Genomic DNA, 25,013 nt, shown 5'->3' with positions numbered 1-25,013 from the left:
GGCGATCAAATTAACCGGCGACAAATTGGCCGTCAAAAGGTCAAAATTTTAAACTCGGTAGTATATGATATGTAAAGTAAATATTTGTTTGTAACTATTTCCTTTGTTTTTAACAAAATTGTTTTTTATTTCAATACACATTGAAACGTTTATTGAAATAAACAGAAGTGACTAGATAGTGAATTAGAATTTTGACCTTTTGACGGCCAATTTGTCGTCGGTTAATTTGATCGCCGGCCAATTTATCGACGGTTAATTTGATCGCCGGCCAGTTTATGTCACAGTCAGTTTGTCTGCGGTCAATTTACGTCACGTTCAGTTGACCCCGGTGAGTTTGTTCGCGGCCACTTTCCCGCGGCCATATGTCGTGGAACCACAATATCGATGCAGACATGGAACACAGTAGCAATATAAGCTAAAACGGTATATTGAACTTTTTACGTTTATTCTGTTCGCAACATGGCACAACGTTAAGTTGTAAGAATTTGATGACAAGAAAAAGCAATTAAAAAGAACGAAAGAATAAAATGCATACAGCTGATATCGATTTTAGGGGAGCACGACATATGGCCGCGGGAAAGTGGCCGCGAACAAACTCACCGGGGTCAACTGAACGTGACGTAAATTGACCGCAGACAAACTGACTGTGACATAAACTGGCCGGCGATCAAATTAACCGTCGATAAATTGGCCGGCGATCAAATTAACCGGCGACAAATTGGCCGTCAAAAGGTCAAAATTTTAAACTCGGTAGTATATGATATGTAAAGTAAATATTTGTTTGTAACTATTTCCTTTGTTTTTAACAAAATTGTTTTTTATTTCAATACACATTGAAACGTTTATTGAAATAAACAGAAATATTTCCGGAAATACGAGAAATACGAGTAACAACATTAAAAGACGTTCACTGCAAAACACATATGACACTACATAATATGGGCACTAAAATTTACACAAGCTGTTATTTGACAAACAAGGAAGTTTATTGCGCAAATTGTAGGTTGTGGGCGATGCCTCTGAGAAAATCTAATATGTCACGGTTTGCAAAATCTTCAACGATGGTTTGAAGTCGCGCATCCAGATCCTTGTATTTTCTCCTTTTGGCAGGAGGCCCTTGGGCACAGAGCGCCTCAATCTTGTTTTTGTTTATGTTCTGCAATTTCCTTAAAGCTTCTATAAATTTCCAAATGGTTGGGTGTTGCATTGATAACATCCTGTTTATTAGACTGTGGTGACCTTCAACTTTGTTGTTGGTTCTGGCTTCGCCATTTAACACCCGAACATGGACGTTCCAGAAGTCATGTGAATATGGCGGGTCTCTTCGGAGCTGAGTTCGAAAGCGACGCCCGATGTAAGTACGCTCAAAGTAGTCGAGAAGCGGAAGCATTTCATCAGGCAAAAATTCCTCTAATGTTTCAAAAGCCTCAATCAGATGCTGTATTGGAACAAATGCCAAAGCCGGTATGTGACGCAGCAGTAGTGCAAATTCTTGATCATTTTGATACCTTCTTTGAAGTCCGATTTGCTGCATGTGCTTCCTGACATTTTGATTTAAATGAAAAAAGCAACCACTTACTGTGAGGTCATCATAGTCAAACACCATCCGAATTGCATTTATTGCAGACATTTCAAAATCAACCAAAAAACTTGTTGGATGTGCATTTGGTATCAGTTGCCACGCTGCGCGAAATAACCGCTCATATGTTTCTTGTGCTTTGTTCGGTAGTAAACAGTACAACGCTGGGACAAGGTCGCCATGTCGTGAAGCATGGATAGAGTAAACCTGTGAAAATATTGGCGGGGTAACCTTGAACGTCCCATCAGCTTGCCAGTTTTCTGATAATTCTAGTACTCTTTTGCTCTCTTCGGTGCCAAAAATTAATATCCTATTTTCTTCAGCTCCTGAGTCATACTGCAAAAAAAGTTCAGACCCCATAGCATCATCTAAAAGAATATTTTTGTACGAGTCAGGTATTTCTAAATCTGTGCAGTTCAGTGGATTTGCAGGTGCTGCAACAGTCCTAAGTCGTGTTCGTTGTATTGATCTTTTCAGATTTTTTTCCACAATATGCGCTCTGACGGCACCTGGCAATCCCACTGTCGCGTCAGATATGATATTTGCTGGTGTGGACGTATAGTTAGCGTTGCCAGCGCGTTCCTTGACGACCGTAAGTAGTTTGGCCACTTGAACATGTCTCTCTTCTTGTAGGTGACTGTGTTCGTGCAACTCTTTCGTGACTAAGCCATCTACAGTATGGAGACGTGCCTTACAAAAACTCTTGTGGTAATTACTGCATCTCCAGAATGCAGTTTTCCCGTCTGAACTTTGTCCATCTCTCTAGAAAATGTAATGGTTGTAAACTAATTTTTTCTTACCTCTTTGTGAGATTACTTCTGCCATTTTCAGACCTTAAAAATCAGTTTTATTCTAAAAGTGTCGGCATCTAGTCTGCAAAAGTATCTCAATTTAGTATCTCAATCACGTGGCTATAGGCATTACACCGGGTTTACTGGCAACTCACTTAAACAACACAAAGTCGTAAATGTACAAAACAAGATCACTTGATTCCTGTCTGTTCAATCTGCTGATTCTGCTCATCTGCTGTCTCACTCTCCAGTCTCCACCTGCTGGGCTTCTCCAACTCTTTTTGCAATTTACAATTATTAGCATAACCATAACCAAGACTTAAAACTAGGGGAGTCCTGACGTACAGCTTCAATCTGACAATTTACTTAACTAAAGTGTCCATTGTTATTGCAATAAGTCCATTGTTACAACATGAGATAGGCTACAACGCATTGTTTCATAATCTCATCAAACAACTCGTCTAGACTGGGAAAATGTATGTAACAATAAGAAATCTATGAATATGGGTCACCGTACAAGGGGCCAAAAAACTCTACGAGTGGCAACCTTGACTGCAATACACATACTGGATAGTGACTAGATAGTGAATTAGAATTTTGACCTTTTGACGGCCAATTTGTCGTCGGTTAATTTGATCGCCGGCCAATTTATCGACGGTTAATTTGATCGCCGGCCAGTTTATGTCACAGTCAGTTTGTCTGCGGTCAATTTACGTCACGTTCAGTTGACCCCGGTGAGTTTGTTCGCGGCCACTTTCCCGCGGCCATATGTCGTGGAACCCGATTTTAGTATGATAAAGTATGTCATTAATATATTCGAATTAATACGAATTCAAAGACTCTTTCTTTAATTAGTATTGAGAACTTTCCCTTATTCCTATAATATCCTTTTTTGATTTGCCGTATAATTGATAGTTTGCTTGATTGATTAATAATTGCATAACTAATAATTGATACCGCATAATTGATTGCCTGTGATTACAAGTCAGTGTTAGTTGTACAGATTAACGGGTACACGCCATTAGCACAGTAGTAATAGAAATACGTCGGTTTTATTTTTATGTGTTTCTGGAATCTATCTTTAAAAATTACGACTTTTGAAGTTGCTACGACACAGGTCAATCTGAAATTACACTGCAATGACTCACTCGCTAGCACGATATCGCTGCAAACAGTATAATTACGCGTTTGGCAAAATGTCGTGTTTCGGCTTTTGAACCAGCAACATGTTTTTCAAGATAAAGTTTCACTTCTTGTAGGCATAAGTGTCAATTTACCCATTCGCTCTTTAACAAATTTGCTTATAAATCTGTCACGATCCGTTGGTGATGACGCAAAAGATAACCTTTACGAACAATGGAACCAAAAGCAAGAGCAAAACACGAACGTATTTTTCCTTCACAGTAAAACTAAAATGCAAAACACAATGAAACTATATAGGTCAAAGCTTTTTTACATCTGTTGTTTGTTCCGCCAATGACGCATGATCCTGAACATTTGCGTCGACGAACCGAAAGTAAGACTGCGAATAAACAACAAAAAAATGCTGAAAAAGTAAAAAACAAAGTTTTAGATATCAAGCATTGCCAGATACATAGGTCGATAGTTACACAAGAAAGTATTTGAAGCCAAATTTACCCGTTAGTTTTGCCACTGTTGGGTAATTTCAGACAATTTTCAATATTTTTTCAAGACTTTTGTGAACTTGCTGTTCATTTTACGCTTGAAGTGACTTTTGCCTCCAACCGTTTCGTCACACTTCACTTGAACTCGTGTCACGTGACGTAAGGTTTTCGAGTTTTGGTAAAAATAGGCCACTTTGGCTTCGTGTGCAAACGTTCACTGTCTGGCAAGTGGCAACAACACAGTAATAATGGGCAATGTGTGTGCTTTTTGTCACTATGTAAGCTTCATTTAATTGTAGAACGTGAAATGCCATACATTATAAGCAAATCAAATCTAATTTGTTTCCATTGAAATTGTTTCTGAAAATTTTATTTTCTATTTAAAACTTCTGTATATTGTCGTATTTTGTGAAAATACAAGTCACACAGATTTTATTATCGCTAAACTGCACAAAATGTCAAAAAAACAAGAAAAATATGTTTCTTGTAGGTTTCATTAGTAATGTAGAGCGAACAACGATTGACCTGACACGTTTCCCAGGTTCCAACAACAGTCCTTAAGCACGAAGTTACAAACCAGGCAAATCTCGATAAGCTCACGCTTATAACAATGCAGATCACATTTATTTTTTAAGCATTTATCAAGTTAATTTGCTATCTCAGGAAATAAATCCGGGGTCGAAAGTTTGGTTGTGATGAATTAAATATTTGTAGAAGGCAAACAGGACTGTTTCCAGGTTCTCGTGCGGCTAACTTTTTTCCAAAACGTAAATGCTCGAGGGCGCTAAAGGTCTGTTTTTAAAAAAATCTTCGAAAGAGTTTTTCGCGAAGTGTCGTTAGTGTCTATGCTAAAAACATTTACACAGGCTTGACCTGAATATTTTTTGCAAAGTCAGTAGTGCTTTGTCGGAGTATTTGCCGCAAGCATTTTCCCATTTGTGTTTTAGCGTATTGGTACATCTACATCGAGTAATTCTGATTTCAGCTGCGTAAGCGTAAGCCGTAATGAGAATGATAATTAATTTTTCCTTGATTATCGCAGTTGTTACAATATGTGCATGAATTTAACTTGGTCCTCATCAAAACTTTCCAATCTCACCAAATCGTTCACTGATCTGTGATCTTTGTTTTTCTATATGGTTCATATTTTTCTCATTGAAACTAAGCTATGCGTAAGGCAAAAAGTCGAATAATTAAAAGAACTACTTTTTTGTATTTATTTGTACACCAATTACATCGACAATCGTCATCATCAACATTTGCACTGCCAACGTCAGCAAGCGTTAGTGACACCACTTGACGTAGGCTATCAACGTTTAATGCTTGCGCGTGTAATACAACTGCGACCAAAAATTGGCGTATTTGCTTACAGTAGAACAAGAAAAAAGGAAAAATTTCAGCATTTTTTAAAAATATTTAGTTCTTCTAAACGACGAGCGTCGAATTTGAAATTAATTGAGCATCATGAAAAACATTTACAGTGGTTATTAAAATGAAGAAAACAGGCACAATGTATAACTTTCAATGCATGTCGAACATATTTGCATAACCTTTCCAAGCACTGTGCAATAATTACATTCCAACACTTAACGCGTTGACAAAGTCCTCAAAATCTATTCTTCCTTCAGCTTTCCTGTCAGCTTCATCTAGAAGATGATTGAGCTCTTCATCGGTCGGTGGAGATAAGAGGTTGGAGATCAGATTTCTCAGGTCCTCCTTGCTGATGTAGCCATCACCGTCGCTGTCAAATACCTGTTTGAGATAAAAGGTTATTTAGGACTTTGTAGAATTTATCTACGTCGAAATATCCTTGCATTTGTGGTTTTCACTTAATCTGAACGTCAAAACATTATTTTAAAATTTAATTGCCGATGGCGGAGAACGCTGAAATCAGAAAAACTTCCAACCGATAAATCGAGTGATCAATTTTTTACTTACTTCGAATGCGTTCCGAATTACATCATCAGGACATCGCTCCAGCTCCATTTGGGCATATTCTTGAAAATCTTGAACGGTGATGACGTCATTTCCGTTCTTGTTAATTTCTTTGATGATGGCGTTTAATTCTGAATTAGTGGCGTAATGTTTTGTCGAATGAAAGATTGCTCTCAGCTCTTCAATGCCAACGACACCAATTTGCTTCTGGTCAAAGAGTCGAAATAGTGCGTCAATTTCAGTTTCTGGTTGGTCAAATGTTTCTTCTACGGGCGCCATTATAAAGAAACTTCTATCTCTTACTTTTATCTGAAATAAAGATTTTATAGCATATAGTTTTTGATACACATTTACCTTTTTAAAACAAACTAAAACAATAAATAATAAACGATAACACAATTTTTTGGGACAGCCTCTCCACATTTGCTCGTCTGATTGCTTTTGATTAACTCATTGCAAATTTTGCGATGATGATGCCTTTTAATTTTTTACAAAGAATTTTTACGTCTTGGTGCTATATCAATGATATGAAACGTAGCAAGTAAAGAAATAATGCGCAATATTTGATCAGCAAACTTTACATTTAAATCAGATCTTGCTGTTGTTGCAGAAAAACTTAGAGAAAACATTTAGGTGAATTCTATCGAGAAGACAGATTTCCGCTTTGCCATTTTCCTACCATGTTAATTAAAACATGTCAAACTACAAACAAATAAAACTTTTAATAAGTTCGATTCAGATCATGAATTAACCGGGTCCTGACATTCCTCAATGCGAGCAAAAACAATAACTACCTTCTGCATTACATTACATTTTTAACAAGCCTTTTAATAGTTGCATTATTTGCAATAAGTTATACTATAGCATAAAACAGTTCCAACCCATCAGGAAAACTGCATTTTACATGCTATAAAACCCAGACGTATGACTATGCCGCAAAAACATTTCCTGGGTATGTCGCCAAGCTGTTTTTACGCGGTGTATATATAGCTTACTCGACTCTGGCATTTCGCTGTTTAGTGTTTACGCGGTTCGCAAATTTGTCGTCCTGTTTTTTTTGCGGAACCTGAAGTGTGTTTTTCAAGACTCAAAACTCTTTCGTTAATGACCCATGACTCTCAAGTGTTGACCTACGAACCGAAACTACGACAGCGTTGTTTTTCTACGTCACGATAAAATTGAATGCAGCAGCGATCAACCAAGAATTTCTTCATGTTGACGACGTGAAGCTGTTTGTTTTGCTTCGCATATTCAACTGCAAACGCGAGTGTTTTTGGCAATTTACTTGTCCAACTTTTTAAATGGATAAAAAAGTTTTTGTACTTTTTTGGAGTAAATGTGCACTTGACATAGCTTTCTGCAACCCTTCATTTTTGCACCTAGCTTTCATGTTATGACTCAGAGACTCGTACCGTGTGACGCAAAGTGGCAAAAACCTATCTGACGAAAATGTCGCTTTTAGGCAACAGCGTAAAAATGTTTGTAACAGCTCATTGCCAAATTATAACCAACATGGGTTGGGTGGGAAAACTTTTTATTAAAACTATAGATTGGAATTAAACAGCATTAATACAATGTTTCGTTGTTTAGTTACTTGGTTGCGTCAACTTGTATCTGTTGCCATTGAACGGAACAAACCATTTGGAATAAATAAAAGCTTCTAATTCGTGAATACGTTGCTTTCTTCATAAATTCTAAAAACGAAGTAAAATTTAACCCATGAAAATGTCTTTCGTTACTTTTATTTCTTCCAATAAATTAAACCTTTAAGCCAAACTTGCCCTTTCGTATACGTGTTCCAGGACGCAACAGCAGTCATCGTCAATTGTAGTTGCCTAAATCGAATGATACTTCAATCAGTATAAAAATCTTTATGCGCCTATCTGAACGTCCACCTCTGCAAGTTCAATGAAGTTGAGGTGTGTGCTGCAGAAGTAGCGTATTGCTTTTTCGTTTGCAACTCCTTTAATAAATTTAACATGATTCAGCAAATTTTTTGCTGTTAGTATAACAACGATTCTGTACCACCTGCAAAAGTTATAGGTTTACTAAGTTTTGAAACCTTTTTCCTGCGAGAATATGCTAAGACTTCTTGTGTGAAAGGATAAATGGCGGTAAAAGTTAGGGAATACCCGAACCACTGCTCCAAGAACTTATAGGATATGCCTTAACCATTACTTTGTTTGTTTGTTAAAATCTCTTGTATATTCTTTCTTAGTGCGTTGTCGATAGATTTTATTTCCAAAGTTTTAACTTTTCTTTTGCTTTTATGTTTCAACTTGGAAATAAAGGATTAAGAAAATTTTGTAGACGCTACTACTTGTTGCAATGGAAGTAAAATCAGGGAACTTGATGCTGGTTACTATCAAATATAGTTAAATTATTAATGAAATATTAAGGAAATGTGTCCCATAACTTTGTGTAACTTTTACGGCTGAAGCAAATGGTATGTTCAGAGGACCATCACCAAAAGAACAACATCGTTATAAGCAGCTTCGAAGCATTCGTATAACAATTAAAGTCATGTCAAAATGTTTGTCGGTATCTTTTATTGTAAAGGTTTGCATTTTTCAGAAAAAAATAATCATCTATATATAGTCAACTAAACCTAGTTATTTGTGTTATTCAAGTTCTTTTTATACTTACGTTTCAAAAACCTGGATTTTATAAAATTGCTGCATTTGTTAAAGATGATATAGTTTTTCAAAGCTTTTCTAAACCTGGGTACATCTTCATCAACCACAAGCGGCCGGTGCAAAATAACTTTTGGTCCAGGATTTTCACAATACACACGTCACACGTGAACACACAAAATACTTGTTAAAAAAGGAGCGTTGACGAAAACCATTGTTCATTTATAGAACAAGGTAACCTGATCCCGCACCGTTATAAATATTTTGAGTATTACTGTTACTGTATCCATACGTCATAGTGACTATCACAATCATGGGACCATGACGTGTTCAATTTTTGTTTAGAGTTTTTAGACCAATTGCAAAGTATGTGAAACAATTAAAGACCTAACAGCGATCACTGTGGCATGTCTGATCACCAAAAAATGTTTTTTCCCTATTTTCTTTATGAGCATGAGATCAAAGATGATTCAAACAATATTAAAAAGGTAACTAGAACATGCAAAATATGTGGTAACAAAAGACGTCAATAACAATAACAGTAACATAAACGGTAACAATAGACGAAAATGCATAAATACATATATATAATTACGTACTAGATATCTTAAGATTACTGAAGGTCAACTGCCAGCGAATGTCTGTCATTCTGTTACACCTGTAATTGTGATGTGACGCTTGTGAAAGTTCACATAACTACCCGTCAATAAGCTTTCTTATATTAAAATACAAGGATATTTTACCATAACTCAAGCTGATATGTCATACATATGCTAACAGCCTGATTTTCGGTCGGTGGTTTATGTTGTTTAGGTTAGGTGTAGAAACAGCCTTGGGAGTCGTTGTAACTATGATGCGTGAAAATGTAACATATGATTTTATCATATAAATTTATTAGCGTGTTTTTGTAAAAAAAATAAAAACAAAAATTACGTTTAAAACTTCTAAGATCTCTTTGACTTTAGTAAATAAATAAATGTACACAAAATTACGTCGCAATGCAAGTGTGTTTATAAAAGAGTGAAGAAAATATAATACTGTACATATAAGAATCGTGAAAGCGAGATAAATTTACAATTTGCAAAAATATAATTTTTAGTAATATGCAGAGCTGTAACGGGACCTTATATTTTTAACCCGAAACCGGCCAAAACTTAAAAATACAAGTCCGAACTCGAAAATTTATTTAAAGTCCGAGTTAGGCCGGAAAATTAAATTTACCGATTGAATCAAAGTCGTCTTATGATGTCATCCTTTTCTAAGTCGAGCTTTGCTTTCTGCGGGGGTTTTTAGCATCTAGAGTCCGTCATTTACCGCCAAATTGCAAAAGAAATTTTTCACATTAAAATAGAAACAGTTTGTTAAAAGTTGTAACAACTAACATGACCAAAATCAGACGACCGGGAGCACGTCTTGCCACACCGTCACCTGTAAACAATAAAGAATTGGTTTAAATGATCGCATGGCATGCATGCATATTAATATACTGTATCTGATACGACAAAAATTGACATTTGCACTAAATAACCGAATTTACTTTTGCCGGTTAGTTGCTGTTGGTAAGGACGCTATTTTGTTGCAAATTATTTACTTGTTTTACTGTTTATCCAATCGACATATTCAGACACTCTCGCATAAACCCCAGGTCGTTGTGCATTGGCGCATCCAACTCCCCAACTGGTGACTCCTTCTAAAATGTATGCACCGTTCGAGTCCTTGCATGCCAGTGGTCCACCACTGTCGCCTTGACAGGTATCGGTGCCACCACTTTCGTATCTGTTTCAAACATAAATTTCAACTTGTGATGTTCGATTTATTTCAAAGATTTTCTTTAAGGCATCAATGAGAAAATATGCAATGCGAATAAATACATTGCATATTTAAACTTTTACCCAGCGCAGACTTGGTTGTCGTAGACGGTGTGTCCAATGGTGTTGTACCAAGTATTGCACTGTGTGTTGCTTACAATGGGAACTGTTGCCTTCAGAAGTGTTTGAGATGTAGAGCCCCCGACTACAAAAACAGCTATAAAGCTAAAAACAGTTTTCGTGCGGAAGTATTTTTTTAAGTTCACAATTTGAGCGGTTGTAATTTAGAATATGACTGGAGATATCTTGAAACTTTAAGTTTAACCATTAACCTATTAGCGCAAACACGTAATGAATTTCATATCATTCAATATATCCAAGCATCCAGCAAGCCAGAGCTTATCAATACCATGATTGAACTTTAACAAATGGTAAGACAGGCTACAGGTTCGAGTTACCCTCAATAACATACAACGCATTGTTAATAACGTTGCAGGCTTGCTGAAAGCCAGCTGGACAGACGTTCCAACTTAGTGGCACATCGTCCACTTACATGAAGTTGTGCCCCATCCAGAAATTTCGCAACCTGTTCCCGTCGTAGCATCGACACCTTGTGTTGAGGGAATGGATATTGTTTGTATGTTGCCGCCAACGGAAACGCTACCAGCGATTCTCAGCAAACTGATGTCGTTTTGATATGTGTTGGAATCGTATGCTGAAAATGATTGATTTGTCATTCTTGACTTAAAGGATCTCTACAGGTTGTCGTAACTAACACAAAACTTAACACATGATTTATTGCTCAATAACATCAGCAGATGGCAAAAATAAAATAAACAAACGTTTTAATCTTTGGACTGCAACCTATAACCTAATTTATTTTAAAAAGAAAGGAAACTAAGGTTAAGCACTTACAAGGATGATCGTGAATTTCTGACACCGAGTAACTATTTGATGATGAAAGGAATGATCTGTCTGTTATACCAAAGTAAAGTGTGATGGAAGAAGCATACTGCCTGTTCAAAGTAAAAGGGCACGTTTAAAAATAAGAATATTTAATATATCGAAAGTTTTAGATCAAGTACCTCCACCACAACCTTGTAAAAGCTTTTGGTATAAATATTGCGGGAATTCCAAGTCCAACCCAACGCAACTGTATAGCCAACATCTTACCCTGCCGTGCAGTGAGCGGCTGTTACCGCCCAAGTGCTGGTGAGCAAAGAACATCCGCACAATGATGCACCGACCAAGGCGAGGCCTTGCCACGGAAGCTCTCCGAGCGAGGCAGAAGTTCCTCCCACGACTCGTTGATGATTTTCCGTCGATTTGACTGCTGGATTCTGATCTAATGTAAATCAACCGGCTACACAACCATATTTTTTCAAAAACTTTTTTGTCAGATTTTGATTCATTAAAGACTTTCGGTTTAATTAAATCTTTGGTTTAACCACAAACTAGCCCGTATACTAATCGCACGCACTTCAAAATTTTCTTTCTGTTTCGAACTGAAAGTTTCTGGACAGCACGTATATAATATGTCTAGCGCACAAATACTAACAGTGAAAATATAATGCGATATGATATAAAGTATATGTACAGCGCACATGCTTTCTTTTCTTATAGCCCAGTTTTTATAGTCTCTATTCTGTATTGCACAACCCTACGTTCTTTCTTGAATCATTATTACAGATATATTAATTACACATTAAATAATTACATAATACTCCGTTTAATTCGTGCTGAAAAAATAACATCAACATTCTCCCTTACCTGAGACAAGTTCTGTCTTTGCATTAACCGCCGAAAAACTTAAAACGATAAAAACCACTTCATAAACGAAAGTCATGATGCCGATGTCGGTTTGGGCAGTACAAGACCGAACATCTTTCAAGAGTAAGGTAGGCTAATAACTAATCACGCCATGTTGGATTAGATGCTTTGAAATCGTACAGAGCTCAAATAACAACCTAAACAGCAGAGACAATGAAATCTCAGAAAATAGCCTTTTGTTGCTTTGGTAGTGCTGGGAAGTTCTTCTTTTGTATTTGCAGTTTCTTTTAGTACTGGTGACGAGTCATCATTCATATGTCCCCTTATATGCTTTGTCATTTTGTTACCTGCTTCATAATAAAACATCCACGAATATTCATTCCTAATGCTTATTTAAGTGTAAGTTAGTGGCGTTGTCATGAAACACTTTTAGATCACAATGTGGTCATGAACAGAGTCTACGTTTAAGTTCCATGTCTTTTCATTTCCTTTTCACTTGTAATGTGCAAATACAGAAACGTTTTGACGAACTGAAAGCCTAGAATCACAAATATTTTACAAAGTGACATTTAACTCTCCTATAATGATATATTCCGTTGTTAAGAACAATAGTACTGCATTAAATTTTATTACGTCAGACTTTGTACAACAACTCAATCAAGAGAAACCGTCACAAATCAAATAAGGTATTCAACGTAATTGTTATGACTAGGGATAAGCCGATACGAGCCCAAACCCGAATAGATTCGCCGATTATCGCCTTTATGGAAGAAGGCGAACACGAATACCAACAATGGCGAACCCCAATACAATATTACTTATAAATTTACTGACTTTTGTTAAAAATGATGATCTAGTATCCCGACAAAGCTAAACTAGAGTCAGCAGTACTTACAATGAAGGTCGTTTTCCTTATGAATTTGCTTTTTCAATCGTTTTTTAAACACTATTTTTCAAAAGAAAACGATAATTTTTTTGATTACATCATGTTACAAGCAAAACTTGACAAATTTTGGATGAAATTTTATTGCTTGGTTCTAATACGACTAGATTCGAGATTCGTTCGTGTCGACCTTTATAGTATTCGGGTTCGCACGAACCCGAGTAATCTTCCTCGCGGTACATCCCTAGTAATGACCTAAGGATAATAAGGATAATATTTCACGATGACGAAGCGATCTGAAACCAGAAAAGAAACCTCTAATTAAGTCGTTCATTCATGAATCGATTGCTGTTCGCGAGACCATGCGCGTTTTTGACGCGTCAAATCTTAATCGTAAAGAACGAAACCTGGGTGTCATTCCCGCGTGTAAGGTCATTCCCGCGTGTAACGTAGTTTATTACTGGACGGTTTGCAGTTAAACGCCCATGGCTGGTTACTCATTTAATTACAGTTAATCCTTTGAAAGTGTGCGTTTTGCAGCATGTTACTCAAGGTTTTATTCATGTAAGACTTATAGATGAAGTTTTCAAATACCGGTTGCCGATAAATGTTGTGGTGGGAAAGGAAAACCGGTTGATTACAGACTTTTAGCTAAATAGATTCCAACAGCCAATTTCTGCTTTTTAGAGTGGTTCTAACATTATACCGATTTTGTTCAGGATCACCTAATACAAAAATAAAATGTTGCCGCCAAAAATTGTCTTAGGAGAAAGAAGCTCAGGTTTTGGAAAACCATAGCCAACCATACCATATTCGGTTGTGCAGTAAATTTATTTACTGTGAATGAGGGTAAATATGTCGACACCATACCATAGGCTATTTGGTAAACATTTCATTGAGTTTCGATATGTTGTAATCACCTAAGTTGTATGGCGTTCTCCGCACCAAACTCGTCTTCAACGCCAGAATGACAAGCCAATTCACGTTGTGACATCATAGGTTAATACCTCTTCACAATTCACAATGTTTCTCGGTGGACATCGCCTTAGTTGTGACGAATATCAAATATCAACCCCGCTACAAAATAATGAAATTGTTAAAGGTGTTACGTTATTGCTGTTCTCACTCTTAGAATTACAGGCACATGTTTTATTTAAAAGCAGTTAAGTCAAATTTGTCTAAAGTTGATAAGTAACGGCAACCAGACAGTTGGTCTAAGCTCTCATCAATTCGAGGTAATGGATAACTAGATTTTTTTGTACAGTCATTCAGCTTACGGTAATCGATGCAAAACCGCATATCACCGTCTTTTTTGCGAACTAATACAATTGGACTAGCCCAGGGTGATTGAGAAGGTTGAATAATTTCTTTGTCACACATATCCTCAACTAGTTCATTTACCTTTTGCTTTTGGGGTTCAGACAAGCGTCTTGGGTGCTGGCGTATAGGGAGCGAGTCTCCAGTTTCGATTGAGTGTTCGACCAGTTCTGTTTGTCCAATATCGTACGGGTGCAGCGAAAATACATCACGATAGGAAGAGATTACGGAAAACAGCTTTTGGCGTTCAACTTCTGACAGTTCCAATTTGTCCAAACATAACTCATCGTGCAGTGCCGACAACTCAACGTTGGCAAACTTGTTCTCTATGCAAGTCCTGATCCAAAGTTTGAACCTGGTACATTTCTTGTGGTGGATTGTGGTGAGTTCCATGTACGTCAGAAGCACGTCGAAGGTTTCTTGCACGTTGCCTGTGACAGCGTCGAGCAACGTGACCATATTCCCCACAGTTAAAACACTGAAGTCTTCTTCTCTCTTCACGAGGTTCTCTTGCTGTCTTCATTTCGTTTCGCAGCTGGGAAATTTCGTCCTGAAGTTTTTCGACAGTTCTTTTTAATTGGGATACGTCCTGGTGATCTCCTGTCACCGCTGCTACTTCTGACGTCATTATACGTGGTTCATGATGCGTCCGTTCTGCGTTTTCAATAATGTTCTTTGCTGTGGCGTAGAAATCCGGTTGCACACTTTTAGAGTTATCGCGTAAGATTTGAGAGGCTTGTTGACGATCTCTCAGTCCTCCAACGAGTAGGTTGTACAGCACACTACTGCGCATTCCATGCTGTTCGTCGTTTGGATAAGCCATTTTCCCAATTGGGCTATAGCTTTAAGAAAGCTTCTTACGGACTCGTCAAAACCTTGAGTGCGCTGAAAGAGTTGTTGCATGGCATGCTTTTGTGAAGATAGTCCTGAAGCCGTATCTTTTGCTTGTTGAATGAGTTCGTCATAACTAAGCTCGTAGAGTTCTTTACGATCATCGGTCATGGAGAATCTCATGTCTTCCGGCAAGATTTGTAGAAATGCATGTTTCTTTGCCGCATCCGATGCTTTAACGCTGTCGCAGAAGGATTCGAATTCTTTCAGAAAAGACGAAAAACTATTGCCACGCTGGTAACGAGGCGGAGAGTAAAATAAATTCATACTTCAATAAAACTTGATAAACTCTTCTGTGCTTCTAAGAGGTCCTGCCGTGCTCGCCAGTGTTACGTTTTGTTGTCCTCACTCTCAGAATTACAGGCACATCTTTTATTTAAAATCGGTTAAGTCAAGTTTTCGTTCACACAGCTCATTTCAGCAGCTCCAATACAAAACTGTCAGTCCAACTACTTGTCGGACACACGTCGATAAAAAGACACATGTGCTTAATTAATCACGGAAACGCGCATTCGGGCGCAAGGGACAAACGTAACAGATACAGGGCAAAAACAAGTGTAACATATTCTTTCTTACGTGCGTTGTCGATAGATTTTATTTCCAAAGTTTTAACTTTTCTTTTGCTTTTTTATGTTTCAAATTGGAAATAAAGGATTCGGAAAATTTTGTAGACGCTATTACTTGGTGCAATGGAAGTAAAATTTGGAAAATTGATTCTCGTTATACTGTCAAACATAGTTAAATTATTAACTTTTTTGCGACGTTATTCTTGTTTCTTTTCTTGCGAATATTAAGCCAAAAAATTTAAACGCATTGTCATATGCTCGCCATGTGCGGGGAAATCCGGCTTGCTGTTGCAACAAAAAGAAATTGGAAATGTGTCCCATAACTTTGCGTAACTTTTGCGGTTGAAGCAAATGGTATGTTCCGAGGACCATCACCAAAAGAACAACATGGTTATAAGCAATTTCGAAGCATTTGTATAACAATTAAAGTCGTTTCAAAATGTTTGTCGGTATCTTTTATTTTAAAGGTTTGCGTTTTTTCAGAAAAAAAGTAAATCATCTATACATAATTGACTAAACCTAGTTATTTGTGTTATTCAAGTTCTTTTTATACTTACGTTTCAAAAATCTGGATTTTATAAAGTTGCTGCATTTGTTGAAGATGATATAGCTTTTCAAAGCTTTTCTAAACCTGGGTGGCGACCTACGTAAAATAGCATTGAACCTAGACGACGCACGGAAATTTCAAACAATTCCAGAAGGTTTTTTACCCTTTCAACGTTGTGATTTCATTCCTGTTCATTTAAACTGTTTGCTACAGTAAGTTTCTTGACCAACACAACGTGCCATTATAACTTAGACTTCGAGTATGTATGTATACATGCCACGAATATAGCAACAACTGGGCTTTTGGTTGCAGTGTTGTAACATGCTTCAAAACCTGTCGTAAATATATTACTGCTATGTTAGAAAATGGACGTTTAAAGAAAATCGACAAAAACTGCAAAATGATTACAAGCATTTTAGAGACTTTAGTATACGAGAATTTTGTGTCAAAGATTTGTGCTTCCTGTCTGAATGACGAAAAGATAATTTAAGCCAAACGATGCCTCTGTTGTTATAACTATTTTAGCTGTTTACACCTCATCAACAGTAAAGAACCTTATTGGACAGTACAGGTATTCGAAAAAGTACTAGAAAGTTAGGAGGTTCGATTATCAAAATGGGCAAATATAAGTATCACCAAAATCTTGTCACTGAATTAAGCCACCAAACTTCTGCAAGTTTTTATTTCAGCTAGAAGTACTTTTTTAAGAGAAACGTTATGATGATGTGTGAAGCTAACAATTTTTCACATGTTTTTGCCCGCTTACAATAAATCTTTAGATCTTTCGCAACCGCTGCGGTGAATTTTTATTCGTTGGCTATAACAAAGGTTGGCCTGAAAAGTGAATCACACTTGCTGTAGGTGAACTGAATGAGTATTTTTAAATGTTTCTTTTATTCATTATAGCATAAAGCAATTTTCTTAATTTGAACAACAGCGGTATAGATATAATATGGAAATGTCTGTAATTCATGGATCCAGTTGTTACATATTTACACTTTTCTAGAATTATTTGAGTTAAATATCAATGCGTAGACTAGAATTATTAGTGCATAGACTACATCACATGTATGGTTCAGTTGTCAATTACTGACACGATCAAACTGTCTTTTCTCACAACTCTCTTCTCTGGGAAGGGGGTTTCTGAAAACAACGGCAGTCGCCAATTAAGACCACTACGATCGAGACCACAAGTTGATAGAATTTTTGTTTTCTCCCCATTTATTTTGCTCGCATGGGGCGCAATGAATGTTTTCTCCTAGTTGTCCTTCAGCCCAAACAAACACATTTTCCCTGCGAACGTCATTTCTACCCACCCATGCTTTTCTTTTGCGTACTTGTCCCAAATAGCCCTGAAGAAATGAAAGTCATATTTCATATCGCATTTATATACATTTATAAATCAATCAATTAGTCTTCATACTCTCAATATTTTCTATGACGGCTTAAATAGTCGAAATAAATGAAAACGATGATATTTCTATTTAAAGCAGAAACAGTTCTATACTAATGCCAACGCAATGGATTGACTTCAAACATATATGAGAAACCAAAATAAATGAATGTTTCACTTTCTTTCTTTTCCCAGCTCTTCAAAACAGCTTGTGCAGTTGAATCTCCACGAGTATTATGATGGGCAGCTTTCAGCTGGAAACTGCACACTCTTCCTTATCAAAGTGGACATGATAAAGAAAGCGTTTACATTTTCAGAAAATTTTATGTGGGTCACATCGTAACCTGTTATGTAATATACGATTCGTCTGTGCTTCGGTCTTCGTTGTTCCAAGGCAAGGACACTAAGTGATAAGAAAATATGTAAATTGTAATTTCCTTCAATATCCTCGTATTATTCTTATTGCTATACCTTTACTGGAAAAGTTTCATTGCTGCAATAAGCCTACATAATTTTTCATATCTCATTGCATTTAGTACTAGCAAATTTTCTCTGTTGAAATTCATGGTGTCGTTATAATGCCAGTTAACAGTTAAAATATAAATTAAAAGTTGATTATAGTTGATAGTTAATATGTGATTAATTGAAAAATGATTTTAGGATTTGAAGCATTTCCGAAATTCTAAATACAACTGTTGATTGTAACAAATGGTAATCCAAAATGCAATAAGAACACATACAATCAAACTCAATTGACAATTCCTTTTGCAATAAATTGTTCAATCAGTAAAAGCTGACCTTATCATATTTTTCCTGTGTTCTGCTTACATTGCGAAATTGTGACCTAATGTTAGGTAGTAAACGTGGTAGCCTACGTTGTCAGGTGGAATTTCTCCTTCTGGCTTTGCCTTTAAAAGTATCGGTGGAATACAGACAAGTAAGTTATAAGCAAGGCATTACGTGGAAGTGGACAGAACCATTTTATCGGAATAAGCTTTCGTTTTACTCTCATAGAGCAAAGAATTTTTTTTATTCTTTATGAAAATGATTTTGGTACTGGTTGTCATATCACTCTTCTTTCATAACTGCCGTGGAACCCCAATCGATTGCCATTACGAAGTGAGCAAGCTTCGCAAAGGTAAGTGCTGCTTGAAAATATCCAATCTTTCGGTCACTTCTACTTAAAAGTTTATATTAGCAGAAGATAAATCTTCTCTGAAATCTTTGTTTTTGTTTTGTAAAATAAACATTTTATTGAAAAATTTACAGAATTACAAGCTTCAGTTGCTTCCGAATGGTTTGTGATGTTCAATGGCTATAAATACAGGCTGACGCGACGAGGTACCTGGACTGAAGCAAGATCGGAATGTCAAGAACTTGGTGGTGATTTGGCAACCGTTGGGGCCAGAGACTCATACGCAAGAAGGTGAGATTACACTGAACTATCTTTCTCAGATATATTGCAAAATACTCAGTTTAAAAATTTTCGATTTCCATATTTATCAAATTTTCATGTTTATTTTTTCGTCATTCATCATTCATTTTTTATGTTTATGTTATCTCATGTTTTCGTTTTGCGTTGGGGCATGAATATTACCTTTTATACTTAAACAATTGATCGGTTATTACTTTACGTCATTATATTTCCTTCTCTTGTCAGTTAAAAATCAGGAACTTGGCCAGTTTAATTTACTGCTCAGTGTACAGAGAGTTGTGTGAACTGTGTCTAAGTCGCTAATTCCTTTCGCTGTTTCCCATAAACTCTTATTAACTTGGAATGTTCCAGTCAATTTAATTCTATTTCTCAGGATCATCTGGCTGCGTTTAGGCAAACCCAGGCCTTGGATCGGGCTCCACGACTTAGAAAGAGAAGGAGAATTTACTTGGATCGACGGAGTTTTAGGAGATCGAAATCTTGACTGGAACGACGATGAACCCAATAATGCGGAGTTGTATGAAGAACGTATCGGAGTTGCCGACTCCCGCATCTTCTTAGGAGATGAAGATTGTGGAAATTTATACCAAGGAAAATTGAGTGATGAAAACTGTGCCTTCACATTTCCTGGACTTTGCGAGAAAAAAGTCAATTAAACTAGATTTTTATGGAAAATGACAATTATTTTAGTGCATTATCGTATATATAAAATAAACGAAAATAAACTTGTCTTGAATATTGTGGTGGGCTTTCTTCTATATTATCTTCTTCTATATAAACTTTGTAACCGCACGTAATTATGGTTCGCAATAATTGTATAAAAAGAAATGCAAAGAAAATAAAGGTTAAGGGTTCTTGCGGTTGGTATAAAATCTGCGGTAGAAACACAACAATAACTAGAAAAGTTACAACATGGTCAAACTAAACACATGAAAATGTCCCGTATAGCAACAACATAGGTTACGAAAATTATGACCAAAACGATAATTTGCAGCATTTCGACACCACACAAACAAATATCTATAAAACCCCCTTAGCATGATCCAGCAACAAACTTGCAAGCCATTAAACGCCAAATGCATTAAACCATGAAACATTTTGTCCAAGATTTTGCATTACTTAAAACAATCAGAGGCCAGCAGGTATAGAGCAGTATGTTTCCCTCATATACTAACTAAAGATTGGAAATACAAAAAAGAAATCTTCCCCTAAATGTTTGAACTAAGGTGGTAGTTCTTGAATGGAATCCCGTGTTAAATAACTTTAAGCGTCAGTGCTGTTACAATAAATATCGAGATCAAATATATTTTTATGTAATTTACAGATTTCTTTGATATAACTCTTTTATAAACAGAAATGTGGCTGCGTAGTAGCAACTTATTTTAACGTCATAATTTTATGTTCAATCATGAATTACTTAGCTGAGCTTAAAGCGGAATATGTCAAATGTTTAATCTGGCAAATCTTAAAGTTAGAAGTACGCAATCAAAGAACACGGGAAGATTATTATGACGTCTCTGTGGAATGCCGATAATATCGAGAAGTGATTCGTGAAATGAGTTTGATTGTTGGTTCATAATACTTTTTAAAACCAGCAGTTGTATAAAGAATTCCGGAAATGCTTCAAATCCAAAAATACTCATTTCAGTTAAGCACGCAATACTTCTGCACGTGGGTTCTGCTTAGAGTGAATCAAGTTTTGAAGCTTTTAACAACATATTTAATATAAAATTGAAAAGAGAACACACGTGTACGAACAGATAATTCCGAATGATACGTACCGGTTTGTTAGCACATTGGCAAGCAAGCTGAGGCATTATGGGTAGAGATTAACCACTATTGGTGCTATTTACAGTTAGCAACGATCTAACAATAAGCTTGTTAATAGCCTACATCTGTTACAACTCCCATTGTTCCTTTTTTGTGAACGTTTGAATTTTTGCTAAGTCACAATGTCTATGAATCTTATTTAGAATCAATGTAACGTTTTTTAATTTAATTTCCTTGTACTTAAAAGCTTGTAAGCTTAAACATTTGGAATATTCCGTTTCAAATTCAGCTAACGTATTCATGATTGGACGTAACACCATGAGGTCGAAAGATGTTGCTAATACGCAGTCAAATTTCTATTTATAAAGAAGCTTCATCACACAAATTCTTCGATTTCATAAAAATACGTCAACTCAAAAATATATATTCTACTCTATCTGCTGGCATCTGGTTGTTTGACGCGCGTAATGTAAAGTTTTGGACAAAAACTGTCATCATTTGAGTTTGATGCTGGATGAAGCTTTAGGGCTATGGATGTTATAGATTGCACGGTGTGAAAATGCTAGAAATTTGCGTTTTGATCACAATTTTTTGAGTATTTGTCATTGTTTTCTTGTTATACGGGATGTGCATGTGTTTAGTCCAAAGGTGACGAACCTGCGGCCCGCCAAACAATTTTGTGCGGCCCACCAAACGATTTGACAAACGCCCATACATGCAAGGCATAAAGGACTTATAGGATTTAAGGGTTGCCATACCGTCCGGAAAATTCCGGACATGTTATTTTATGTTTCAATACTACATAAAATAGCTTCCACTGTATGATTCGCATGGGATTTTTATTACTTTTGTTTGTTGTTCCTTATTGTTGATAAACTATTTCTAATCGTTTATAAAAAAACTACATAGTCATATGACTTAAAAGTTGTGCGGCCCGCTTACTCAGCTGTAACTAATGAAGTGGCCCGCGACAGCGAACGGGTTCGTCACCACTGGTTTAGTCTAACCATGTTGTTGTAACCTTTCCAATTTTTTGTGTTTTAACGGAGAATTTATATCAACCGCAAGAATCCTCAGCTTTGACTTTCGTTGCTTATCTTGTTGCACATCTACTGCGAACCACAATTACATGCGTTTGCAAATTTTATTGAAGTTTTTTTTGTAGCACCATAACTACAACAAAATTGAATTTCCTCTCATATTTGGGTCTCTCTCATGTTTGGGTCTCTGGCCCCAACCGTTGCCAAATCACCAGCAAGTCTTAGGCATTACAATCACGCTGCAAACCAGGTACGTGGTGGCGTCAGCTTGTGTTTGTAGCCATTGAACGGAACAAACCATTCGGAATCAACTGAAGCTTGTAATTCTGCAAATTTGCCATTAATTGTTATTGATCTTTCTTTTCATAGCCAAAATGAAAGATTTCTAAAATAATGCCTTCGATATATCTTCTGGTATTCTTTAAGCCAAGGTATTAATAAACAACATATCGACGAGGTCAACGCTGCACTTACCCTTGCGGAGTTGGCTCAGTTCGTTTTTGCAGTCGCATGTGTTATTTCATGTGTTATTTAAAGTTATTTCTTGCGCTATGAGATTAGAATAATTGGTTCTAATTACAATAAAATGGTTCCATCCACTTCAAAGTAATGCTTTGCTGACATAACTTACATGTTTGTAAGTTATCGAGCGTTTCAAAGGCAAAGCGAGAAGGAAAAATTCCACCTGATGACATAGGCTACCACGTTTACTACTTAACATTATTTTAAAATTTTGCAATGTAAGGAAAACACAGGAAAATATAATAAGGTCATTATTGGATGCCTAATATACTGCAAAGCGATTCGTCCAATGATTTTGATTGTTGGTTGGTAATGCCTTTTATTACGTTAGCAGTTGTATTAAGAATTCCGGAAATACTTCCAATTCCAAAATGATCAGTTTGGTTAAGCATACATGACTTCCGTTGTTCGTTTTTTTTGTAAACTCCTAAAATTTTGTTACTTCATTAAATGTTTTAAATCTAATCTAGAAGGTATTTAACGTTTTTTCTTAATTTATTTCCTGTACAGAATACGTTTCGAGATCACGCAGATTAAATGTTTGAATATGTTGCGTAAAAGCTCTGATCCTTAACCTGCGATTAAAATTATAATCATTTGGGTTCTTGCTTTGATGTTTACAACTTAATTTCAACAAATCGCGCATCGATTAATCAAGTAAGTTTAGTTTTTAATCTAGCGCCACCACCATCATTATTTTTAATAATTTTCGTAATTATGGTCATAATTTTCGTAACCTATGCTGTTGCTATACGGGACATTTTCATTTGTGTAGTTTGACCATGTTGTAACTTTTCTAGTTGTTGTTGTGTGTCTATCGCAGATTTTAAACCAACCGCAAGAATCCTTAACCTTTATTTTCTTTGCGTTTCTTGTTATACGATTATTTCGAACCATAATTACATGCGGCTACAAAGTTTATTGAAGATTTTTTTGGAGCGCCATAAATGTGAAAAAATTGTATTTTTTCATGATGACGTGCTTATGTTACTTTAATTAATCGAATATAGAAGAAAACTCACCACAATATTCCAGGCAACTTTCTTTTCGTTAATTTTATAAATACGATAATGCACTAAAATAATTGTCATTTTTCTTAAAAATCTTATAGTTTAATTGACTTTTTTCTCGCAAAGTCCAGGAAATGTGTCGGCGCAGTATTCGTCGCTCAATTTGCCTTGGTATAAATTTCCACAATCTTCATCTCCTAAGACGATGTCGTAGAATGAAAATCCGACACGTTCTTGTTTCACTCCGATACGAAGAAGTTCCGCATTATCCGGTTCGTCGTCGTTCCAGTCAAGATTTCGATCTCCTAAAACTCCGTCGATCCAAGTATATTCTCCTTCTCTTTCTAAATCGTTAAATCCTATCCAAGCAATGGGTTTGCCTAAACGCAACCAGATGATCCTAAAAATAGAATTAAATTAACTGGAGAAATCCAAGTTAATAAGAGTATATGTGAGGCAGCGAAAGGAATTGGCGACTTAAACACAGTTCACACAAACTTCTCTCCGCGAAGGCGAGCATTAAACTGGCCAAGTTGCTGAAGTTGAACTGACATGAGAAGGAAATATAATGACGTAAAGTAATAACCGATCAATTGTTTAAGTAGAAGTTAATATTCTTGCCCCAACGCAAAACGAACATATGAGATAACATAAACATAAAAAATGAATGATGAAAAAATAAACATGAAAAAGTCATAAATATGAAAATTAAAATTTTTTAAACTGAGCATTTTGCAATATATCTGAGAAAGATAGTTCAGTGTAATCTCACCTTCTTGCGTATGAGTCTCTGGCCCCAACGGTTGCCAAATCACCACCAAGTTCTTGACATTCCGATCTTGCTTCAGTCCAGTTAGCGGGTTGCGTCAGCTTGTATTTATAGCCATTGAACGGGACAAACCATTCGGAATCAACTGAAGCCTGTAATTCTGTAAATGTGCCATAAAATGTTTATTTTATAAAACAAAAACAAAGATTTCAGAGAAGATTTATCTTCTACTGATATAAACTTTTAAGGAGAAGTGACCGAAAGATTGGATATTTCCCAGCAGCACTTACCTTTGCGAAGCTTGCTCACTTCGTAATGGCAATCGATTGGGGTTCCATGGCAGTTATGAAAGAAGAGTGATATGGCAACCAGTATCAAAATCATTTTTCCGAATAGTAAAAAAAATTCTTTGCTCTATGAGGGTAAAACGAAAGCTTATTCCGATAAAATGGTTCTGTCCACTTCCACGTAATGCCTTGCTTATAACTTACTTGTCTGTATGCTACCGATACTTTTGAAGGCAAAGCCAGAAGGAGAAATTCCACCTAACAACGTAGGCTACCACGTTTACTACCTAACATTAGGTTACAATTCCGCAATGTAAGCAGAACACAGGAAAAATATGATAAGGTCAACTATTACTGATTGAACAATTCATTGCAAAAGAAATTGTCGATTGAGTTTTATTGCATGTGTTCTTGTTGCATTTTGGATTACCATTTGTTACAA

At 36.4% G+C, this 25,013-nt stretch overlaps 4 protein-coding genes across 4 annotated transcripts; 1 reads left to right on the top strand and 3 right to left on the bottom strand.

Annotated features, from left to right (window-relative positions):
* Positions 1-5,188: 5,188 nt before the first annotated feature.
* On the bottom strand, positions 5,189-6,301 carry LOC143450732 (neo-calmodulin-like). The gene is made up of 2 exons (XM_076951394.1): positions 5,934-6,301; positions 5,189-5,747 (listed from the first exon to the last, which is right to left on the bottom strand). Exons 1-2 carry the CDS (start codon positions 6,207-6,209, stop codon positions 5,568-5,570), a joined length of 456 nt encoding a protein of 151 aa, XP_076807509.1. The 5' UTR covers positions 6,210-6,301; the 3' UTR covers positions 5,189-5,567.
* Positions 6,302-9,010: 2,709 nt separating this feature from the next.
* LOC143449971 (trypsin-1-like) lies at positions 9,011-12,264 on the bottom strand. Its single transcript, XM_076950333.1, has 7 exons — positions 12,142-12,264; positions 11,545-11,716; positions 11,287-11,387; positions 10,925-11,086; positions 10,456-10,576; positions 10,155-10,339; positions 9,011-9,991 (listed from the first exon to the last, which is right to left on the bottom strand). Exons 1-7 carry the CDS (start codon positions 12,215-12,217, stop codon positions 9,906-9,908), a joined length of 903 nt encoding a protein of 300 aa, XP_076806448.1. The 5' UTR covers positions 12,218-12,264; the 3' UTR covers positions 9,011-9,905.
* A 6,432-nt stretch (positions 12,265-18,696) lies between these two features.
* Positions 18,697-19,931, top strand: LOC143449930 (hepatic lectin-like). The gene is made up of 3 exons (XM_076950273.1): positions 18,697-18,876; positions 19,008-19,164; positions 19,547-19,931. Exons 1-3 carry the CDS (start codon positions 18,777-18,779, stop codon positions 19,827-19,829), a joined length of 540 nt encoding a protein of 179 aa, XP_076806388.1. The 5' UTR covers positions 18,697-18,776; the 3' UTR covers positions 19,830-19,931.
* Positions 19,932-22,954: 3,023 nt separating this feature from the next.
* Positions 22,955-24,805, bottom strand: LOC143449590 (hepatic lectin-like). The gene is made up of 3 exons (XM_076949855.1): positions 24,575-24,805; positions 24,288-24,444; positions 22,955-23,915 (listed from the first exon to the last, which is right to left on the bottom strand). The coding sequence occupies exons 1-3, from the start codon at positions 24,666-24,668 to the stop codon at positions 23,618-23,620; spliced, it is 549 nt and encodes a 182-aa protein (XP_076805970.1). The 5' UTR covers positions 24,669-24,805; the 3' UTR covers positions 22,955-23,617.
* Between the last annotated feature and the right edge of the window lie 208 nt (positions 24,806-25,013).

The sequence above is a fragment of the Clavelina lepadiformis genome, chromosome 3, assembly GCF_947623445.1.
Source record: "Clavelina lepadiformis chromosome 3, kaClaLepa1.1, whole genome shotgun sequence".
Taxonomy (NCBI): domain Eukaryota; kingdom Metazoa; phylum Chordata; class Ascidiacea; order Aplousobranchia; family Clavelinidae; genus Clavelina; species Clavelina lepadiformis.
This window is presented reverse-complemented; position numbering and strand designations above follow the sequence as displayed.

Bases quoted from the DNA above. Each gene is read 5' to 3' on its own strand.
- LOC143450732 (XM_076951394.1), bottom strand. From the start codon at position 6,209: ATGGCGCCCGTAGAAGAAACATTTGACCAACCAGAAACTGAAATTGAC. The intron at 5,748-5,933 runs GTAAGTAAAAAA...TATCTCAAACAG, and splicing joins TAATTCGGAACGCATTCGAA to GTATTTGACAGCGACGGTGA.
- LOC143449971 (XM_076950333.1), bottom strand. From the start codon at position 12,217: ATGACTTTCGTTTATGAAGTGGTTTTTATCGTTTTAAGTTTTTCGGCG. The intron at 11,388-11,544 runs GTAAGATGTTGG...TACTTTGAACAG, and splicing joins GCCGCTCACTGCACGGCAGG to GCAGTATGCTTCTTCCATCA. The intron at 10,340-10,455 runs GTAAAAGTTTAA...TGTTTGAAACAG, and splicing joins GACAACCAAGTCTGCGCTGG to ATACGAAAGTGGTGGCACCG.
- LOC143449930 (XM_076950273.1), top strand. From the start codon at position 18,777: ATGAAAATGATTTTGGTACTGGTTGTCATATCACTCTTCTTTCATAAC. The intron at 18,877-19,007 runs GTAAGTGCTGCT...AAAAATTTACAG, and splicing joins AGTGAGCAAGCTTCGCAAAG to AATTACAAGCTTCAGTTGCT. The intron at 19,165-19,546 runs GTGAGATTACAC...TCTATTTCTCAG, and splicing joins AGAGACTCATACGCAAGAAG to GATCATCTGGCTGCGTTTAG.
- LOC143449590 (XM_076949855.1), bottom strand. From the start codon at position 24,668: ATGATTTTGATACTGGTTGCCATATCACTCTTCTTTCATAACTGCCAT. The intron at 24,445-24,574 runs GTAAGTGCTGCT...GCACATTTACAG, and splicing joins AGTGAGCAAGCTTCGCAAAG to AATTACAGGCTTCAGTTGAT. The intron at 23,916-24,287 runs GTGAGATTACAC...TTCTATTTTTAG, and splicing joins AGAGACTCATACGCAAGAAG to GATCATCTGGTTGCGTTTAG.